Source organism: Aulonocara sp. 'chitande type north' Nkhata Bay, linkage group LG14 (genome assembly GCF_057382095.1).
Source record: "Aulonocara sp. 'chitande type north' Nkhata Bay isolate Kocher_YH1m ecotype deep benthic linkage group LG14, A_spYH_male_GT1.1, whole genome shotgun sequence".
NCBI lineage: Eukaryota > Metazoa > Chordata > Actinopteri > Cichliformes > Cichlidae > Aulonocara > Aulonocara sp. 'chitande type north' Nkhata Bay.
Window position 1 is genome coordinate 11,059,361 of NC_141357.1, and position 7,918 is coordinate 11,067,278.

At 40.7% G+C, this 7,918-nt stretch overlaps 1 protein-coding gene across 3 annotated transcripts in view; it reads right to left on the bottom strand.

The window, feature by feature from the left end:
* Positions 1–1,258: 1,258 nt before the first annotated feature.
* The window catches only part of LOC147314168 (uncharacterized), a 16,467-nt gene continuing 9,807 nt past the window's right edge, over positions 1,259–7,918 (bottom strand). Inside the window, exons 16-21 of one of the 3 annotated variants that reach the window (XM_086260912.1) lie at positions 7,325–7,396; positions 7,055–7,156; positions 6,738–6,843; positions 2,451–2,609; positions 2,316–2,372; positions 1,259–1,886 (exon numbers count right to left, since the gene is read on the bottom strand). In XM_086260912.1, the coding sequence (XP_086117038.1) occupies positions 1,639–1,886; positions 2,316–2,372; positions 2,451–2,609; positions 6,738–6,843; positions 7,055–7,156; positions 7,325–7,396 (744 nt within the window). In that variant the 3' untranslated portion in view covers positions 1,259–1,638. Of the gene's footprint in view, positions 1,887–2,315; positions 2,373–2,450; positions 2,610–2,907; positions 6,847–7,054; positions 7,157–7,324; positions 7,397–7,918 lie in introns of those variants that run through there. The other 2 variants (XM_086260911.1, XM_086260910.1) reach the window with 2 other exon arrangements.

Sequence of the window (7,918 nt, forward strand, 5' to 3'; positions counted from 1 at the left end):
TTTTATTGCCACCTAGATGCTCAGTGTTGCCAGCAGTCTGTAGTAACAAACAAGTTGCCATGAGTATATAAATATATACAGCAACAGCTTCACTAAGATAAATATAAAGGATTACATGAAATAAACCAACACATCCATCTGAATATACACATAACAGGACATATATAATTTGAACTACGCCAATCTTACATCTCTTGCTCTAAACACAGAAAGGACACAATTAAACACAGTGAGAATGTCATACATAGCCGAAACATCCACTCTAACTGTAAACAAAGGACTTTGGCGCCATCGTGTGGCCGAATAAAATTACTACATAATGGCGGCGGCCGGCGGCACATGCTTCGAGTCACGAGATGAAAAAATGTGGTGCTACAATGCGGTAGAATGCAACTAAAGCCGCGGCCAACATCAGAATCGGAAAATAAACATATTTAAGGAAACTTACTTCCAATCATGAACTTAACACTCGGAGCATCACGTGAAGGATGGCAACCAGGAACACAGCTTACGAGGTAACAGAACTAACACAGAAAAATCTCCTCTTCTCGAGTAGCATCGCGATACCCCCAACTTCTGCCTACGTCATTTCCTACGACTCCACCCCACACAATATTGCAGAACATAGACATAAAATCCCAGAGCCTTTTATACAAATACTATTAAGATCACTAACAAAAAGTCCTCTCTCAGTGTACTTTCAACCAAAAGGCAAATAACCAAACCACATGAACATCTAATAAAAGATATAAATATTGAAACACTGATCCAACATTATTCTTGATTGACAGATCATTTGATTTTACACTTTCACCTGAATGTGGCTCCTTTTTTTTTTTTTTTTTGAAAAAAACTTCCTTATATCCATTATGAACCTGAGCGCCTCTCTGTACACACACACACACACACATACGGGTCTATGTGGTATGGCGGGACTATACTACGTCAATCCGCCCGGTGGTGGTTTAAGTGGACTACCCTTTTGAAAGGACTTAGAGCCAAGGGAGCGAGGTTAAAGTGTTCGAAAAAATCTGAAAAAAATTTGGGTCACTTCAGACCTCATACACTCCCTATAGAAGTCTAGATACACTGATACACACCAACCAGACTCTATTGTGTTTTCTGGAGACATTGTCCACTTGACAACAATGTGTTTTATGAGGTCCAAAAAAAACAATATTGGGTCTTTAAAGGGACAATGATGTAATATGTAAATAGCTCATCATTACCATGAATACACATCTGACAGGACACAGGATTACTGGAACATCATTTTATTAGTGTTCTTGGATCTGAACATTAATTTTAACCATAAATAAAAAAAGAAATCTATGGACAAAAATGCCCACGCTTCCCACAGAAATATAAAAATATAGAAAACAGAAAAATTAAAAACATTTAAAATGAATTTTAATAGTTTAAAGGTAAATATTAAGGGGAGAAAATATGCATTTATAATTTTTTATTTTAAATATAACCCGTCAAAAAAAACCCTAAATAAATTAAATGTAAAAATTATGAAATACAAACTACTTCTGTATTTAACAAGAACTTTTTTTTCTTTAAACAGAACATCAGTGTTAACAACAATTGGCAATCTGACCAAGATGTAAAACCACAGCTCTCTAAACAGTTATTTTAGTTCATTTTTTTCTGCCTTTTTGCAGTTAATCCTCTGTTTCTTACAAAATCTCTTATGTTTTGAACTGTTCTTCCTGCCAACACCGGATCTTCTACCAATTTGCAATGACTGCATTCATTTTTGGTGGCTAGTTTCCCTTCGTTTATGTGGTCTTTAAAATGCCTCATCACTGCAGCAACCTCAGCCTTGGACCACATGTTTTTGGGAGCTCTTCGGGAATTGTGGGATTGAGCAGCATTTTTCTCTGGAAGATATATAAAGTAGTAGTAGTTAAAACAAACAAAAAACCAAACAAAAAAAACAAAAAACATTTGGTGGTTAAAAGAATGGATGCTACCCTGTACTAACTTCTGAAATGTGTTGCTACCATCAATATCAAAACGAGCTAAAATTCTCTTTGAAAATTTATCAAATTTCTAAAATGAGACATTTAGTGTTCCGCTGTGAATAAAAGACTGAATAAAAAGTTGAATAAAAGTCTCTTGATGCATGCTCAATCATCCAGGTAAGTAAATCCCAAAACGTTGATTCTGTTAATCTGGACGTAGCGTTTTCAGTGGGAGAAACATTTTGTCACTCATCCAAGTGACTTTTTGCCACCACTCTGCAGTTTGCCATATGTTGCAAAGTGATGAAACAATAATAAGCTTAGAGAACCAACTGCACCCCTTACCTTCAGAGGGAGCAGCAGTCTCACTTGCTGCAGGCATTGTGAGTGGTCCTTCATCTGCTGATTACACAATTTGATTAAGTTTTAATATTTGTAACAAACATTTTATCCACAGAAACCAAGCTAGTGGTAACTTACCACAATCTACAGTGTCTTGGAGCTGCGCTGTGTTTGTGGAATCAGCTACTGCATGTACAGGCTCACTGGTGCCACACGCCAACATTGTGAGTGCTGTGTCATCATCATCTGATTCACTCTCACTGTCCTTTGTTTCAGCATCACTTAATGCAATTTCATCTGAGAAATTGTGGGAAAACCCCCCCAAAAAACCAAACACAAACCCCCCAAAAACCTCACATTAACAACGAGATATGACAAAATACAGAACAAATACTGGAAATTATAGTACATAGTTTTACTATTTAAGGCCACCACTCTGCAGTTTGCCAAATGTTGCAAAGTGATGAAACAATAGACTTCAAGAACCTTAAATCATGGACATTTAACAGAATGGTCTGTGCTTTTAGGTTTTAATTCTGTTGATAAAGCATAATATTCAACTACTGCCCTAATATTTGCTCCTTTCAATACAAACCTTCTATTTTGATCTCATCCAGTGATTTCCCCTGGATCTGGGAAAGTTGTCCTTTTTCCAGTGTTAAAAGCAGTTTGGAAATCTTGGCCAGCTGTGTTGTGGGAACTGGTAATCTGTAGAATTCGCGGTGAACGCGGATATCATGACCCAGGAAATCTGCAACCTGATCAAGTTCGTTGTTTTTCAAATTAAGGACTTGTGAGAGTGTGGCAACATGTTTTCTGAGCTGTGTCGATCTTAGATACTCAGGCTGCTTTGCTCCACACTGGTGTGCATGAACACGCAAGGAGTCCATTCCTCTGTAATGACTCATTGATCGGGGTCTTGCAAAGAGGTAGATATTAGTGGCACAAATACCACAGTCAGGCCTCCTACTAACCAGTAGTGACAGAGCATCCAGCATGCTTGGTGTTAGCAGAACTGGAACATTTCTGTCCCTTTTTCCCATTATTTCTATTCTACAGAAATAGTTACAGAGTCTCTGTTCCATTTCTGAGAGCCCCATGGCAACATCTGTGTGGAGTGCTGTTTTGTCTCTTTCAAGAAAACTTTTGAGGCGCATCTTTGAAACCTCTCCAGAACGTCTTCGGTTGAACACAATGATTTGTGAGAGTGTAACTTGTGCAAGTTGGGCATAATTCTGAGCTGTGGCTTCGTTCTCCAAGCTGCAAAAGGCACTTTCTGCAGATTTTTGAAGGTAGTGATGGAGAATCCGAACATCTTCTGTAAAGGGCAATGTTGATGGCTTGTTAAACTTTGCCTCACTCAATGTGTTCAAGGCACGGTGAGACACCATCTCAGACCATTTGGAGACATACAACTTCTTGAACGCATCAGTGGACTTGATTAGGGCTTCATCCTCTGTCATGAGGGCACGACAATGGATAATGTCAGACATTTTATGCAGTGTATGTCCCAGTTTCAGCGCAAGGCTTGGAGTTTTGTATGACAGTGTCTCTTCATCAAAACCTGAAACTTTCTTTACTGCTTGCACAACTCTCTGGAAATTAGCAGGCTTAATAGCTTCTTCCATGTTATGCACTGAGAATTCTGTGCGCAGACACAACAACAAACGTCCCGCTTCACGAAGCTTCTGTCGTATATAATCATACTTTGTAGGGTCTTGTCCATGTTTATTGTAGAGGGACTGGGCAAACTGAATAACAGTAAAGTCATTTCGCACAGCTGAGGCAATCTCATCTTGTTTCATAACAGCAAGAACCTTCCAGACTCCACTTGACACCTGCGGATAACACTGAGACTCCAGAGTTAAAGCCAGGCCGAGTACTTTGGTTCTTCCAGGTTCTTTATCCGTGTCATCTTTTGGTTTGTTAGGACATCTGCGGACATGTCTCCAAAGATCCTTGCGAACATACATCCCTTGACAATAAAAGCAATGAGCAAACTTTCCCTCTACTGCTTTAATCTTGGGTCTTCTCTTCACTTTCAGTGGTCCCACTCCACCATGCAAAACTGCAGCATTATGCTTAAAATTTCCCTTATTTCTCAATTTCTCTAACAGACTTTTACGCTCGTTTGAGTCTCTAGGCAGGGAAAATGCATGCACAACATCAGGAGCCGTTTTGTGCGTTTTCAGGTGGCGGGAAATTTTAGCTTGTGGTTTGCCACAAAAATAGCAGTAATTTCTTTTACTTAAAGTCATTTTTTCTGATTCAGTTTCGCAAAGCTCACTTTTATCTTGTGGCTTGTCCTTTGTCAAGTTGTGGATTAAATTCGTTGAATCTGATTGTTCATGCGCTTTGGAGATGTCATCTTGGCATAGCAGACCTTTTGATGTGCTTGGCAATAATGAGATGTCTTCATCTGAATCTTCATCATATGACTCTGAATCTGGCACATATTCTTCTTCTGATATGCTGTGGTTGCCATCATCATCGCTTGATATTTGATCCAGAACTGAATGTGGCAATCCATCCTCCCCTGAATATTCAGAAATTTCTTCTTTCTGGAATGTAAGAACAAAAGTTTTTTTAATTGATCAATACTTTAGACAGGTAAAAAATAAACTGAAAAAAAGTCAAGCCAAATATGAATGGGATACACACCTGTGTTGACTGGTGGCAATTCTGATTTGCCAATTTTGCAAGGCAAGATTTGTGCCAGACCCCTAAACAAACTGAAACACATTTTGATAGACTTAATTTAGCTTTGCAGTTCTATTTAAGTGAAGTAGTTTTTTGTCAAAGCATTGCAGTAATGTCAAATGCTGAAAAAAAAAACAAAAAAAAACAAAACTGTTCACATTAAGGATATTTTAATGACTACACATACACTGCTAATCCCCCTCCCCCCCCCAAAAAAGGACATCCCAGATGTGAATGAAGGAATTATTCTTATTAAATACTTTGTTCTTTAGGTAGTTGAGTGGCATGAAAGTGTGTAGTTGAATGTGTGTGGCCTCCAGATGCCTGTACGACTTCCCTACAATGCCTGGGCATGCTCGGGATGAGGTGGCGGATGGTCTCCTGAAGGATCTCCTCCAAGACCTGGACTAAAGCATCTGCCAACCCCTGGACAGTTTGTGGTGGATGGAGTGAGACATGATGTCCCAGATGTGCTCAATTGGATTCAGGTCTGGGGAACAGGCGGGCCAGTCCATAGCATCAATGCCTTTGTCATGGAGGAACTGCTGACATACTCCAGCCACATGAGGCCCAGTGTCGTCTCGCATTAGGTGGACCCCAGGGCCAAATGCACCAGCATGTGGTCTCACAAAGGGTCCGAGGACCTCATCTTGTTACCCAATGACAGTCAGGCTCTCTGGCAGGCACAGAAATGCCACCCCTCACCATTACTGACCCACTGCCAATATGATCATGCTGGAGGATGTTGCAGGCAGCAGAACATTCCCCACGGCATCTCCAGACTGTCACGTGCTCAGTTTGAACCTCCTTTCAGCTGTGAGGAGCATAGGGTGCCCGTGCTGAAGTTGCCAAACTTTGTGTTTTCTGGCAAATGCCAAACATCCTGCATGGTGTTGGACTGCAAGCTCAATCCCCACCTGTGGATGCTGGACCCTCAAGTCACCCTCATGAAGTCAGTTTCTGACCATTTGAGCAGACAGATGCACATTTGTGGCCTGTTTGAGGTCATTTTGCAGGGCTCCTCTTGTTCCTCCTTGCACAAAGGTGGAGGTAGCGGTCCTGCTGCTGGGTTGTTGCCCTCCTATGGCCTACTCCACATCCAGGTAGCACCTCCATGCTCTGGACACTACACTAACAGACACAGCAAACCTTCTTGCCACAGCTCACATTGATGTGCTACGCTAGATGAGCTGCACTACCTGAGCCCCTTGTGTGGGTTGTAGACTGTCTCATGCTACCACTAAAATGAAATCACCGCCAGCATTCAAAAGTGACCATAACATCAGCCAGAAAGCATAGGTGCTGAGAAGTGGTCTGTGGTCACCACCTGCAGAACCAGTCCTTTATTATGGTGAATTGACTATAATTTCCACTTGTTGTCTACTCTATTTGCAAAACAGCATGTGAAACTGGTTGTCAGTGTTACTTCCTAAGTGAACAGTTTGATTTCACAGAAGTGTGACTGACTTGGAGTAACATCGCATTGTTTAAGTGTTCCCTTTATTATTTTGAGCAGTTTATGTTATGGAATGGGGAATTGAGGACAATCCCAAGTATACCATTTTTACAAGGTCCTGCACCAATGAGGTAATACTGCATTTCTTTAATTAGACGTGACCACCCATTAATTAAAAAGGGAGCAGTGTTCATTTCAGCACGTCTTAACTTGTTGAACTCTATTAATGCTTTTTACTATACACTGTACCTATTCACTAAATGTCTCACCTTTGCACTTAAAGCCAAGCCACTTGAGGGAGGAAACCGGTCCCACACACTGAATGCACTTGTCCAAAGATGATATTGTTGTGCACACCAGACGATGATTGTGACACTGTTAGCAAAATATTGCAACATTTATTTGTTTTGGACAGTTGGAAAGGTGTGTTTTCAATTCAGTTGCAGATATCAACTAATAAACTTCGTCCATGTAAATCACATCACACCCAGGTGACTGCCAAACACACACACACACACGGCATCCATAAAGAATGATGATAGATTAAATTATTAGTTCATTAAGTGGTACACTGGATTATATTTACCCTTTCAGGCTCTGGATGTTTCAGGTCCAGATCATTGTTTGGAAAGCTGTTTGGTTGCGGCTTTAGGCAGCTCACAGTCTTCTGAATCTGGCTGGTCTCAGTCTTCGTGTGTAACAGATAGAGAATGAAGACAAAAGAACAGTAATCTGACAGTTACTAAAAATGCATCACTCAAGAGGATGAATAGACCATTTCACTATCGGCAAATAGCGTAAGGTACACATCGTGCATGAGAAACATTCATTAAAATCTGTCCTAGGTCAATGTTACCTCTTCAAAATCTTGCACTGAAGAAGAATGCATGGCTTCTGAGCCTTGCTGAGGCATTTCTTCATCAAGATCCTGCAACAAAGAAAAGATGGCACAAAGATTAGACCAAGTGCTCTTCTTGCAACTGTACTGGGCAGGCCTGTGCTTCTGTCTTTAATTTGCATGTGTGTGTGTGTGTGTGTGGGGGGGGGGGGGGCTTTCCACTCAAGAAATGTTTTCTTCTGAAAAAAATACTGGCTACAATAGTTAACAACTGATTCCTTTGCAATCATCCATCCTCTTCCACTTATCCTTATCAGGATTGTGGGGTAGCAGTTTTGGGGCCTATACCAGCTACCATAGGGCAGTACAACCTGGACAGATCACCAGTCTAACATGGAAGGACAAGCATTTGCATTCACACCAAAGGGCAGTTTTGAATCACCAGTTAACCTAACCCCATAAGCTACATCTTTGGACTGTGGGAAGAAGCCAGAGTACACAGCGAGAGAGCCCATGCATTACAGCAGTAAAAAGTGCCTAAAACAAGTTAAGAAGTTGTATAGTACTATCTATCTTAATGTTCAAGCCTGAGTTTCAAAAAATTTCAACATA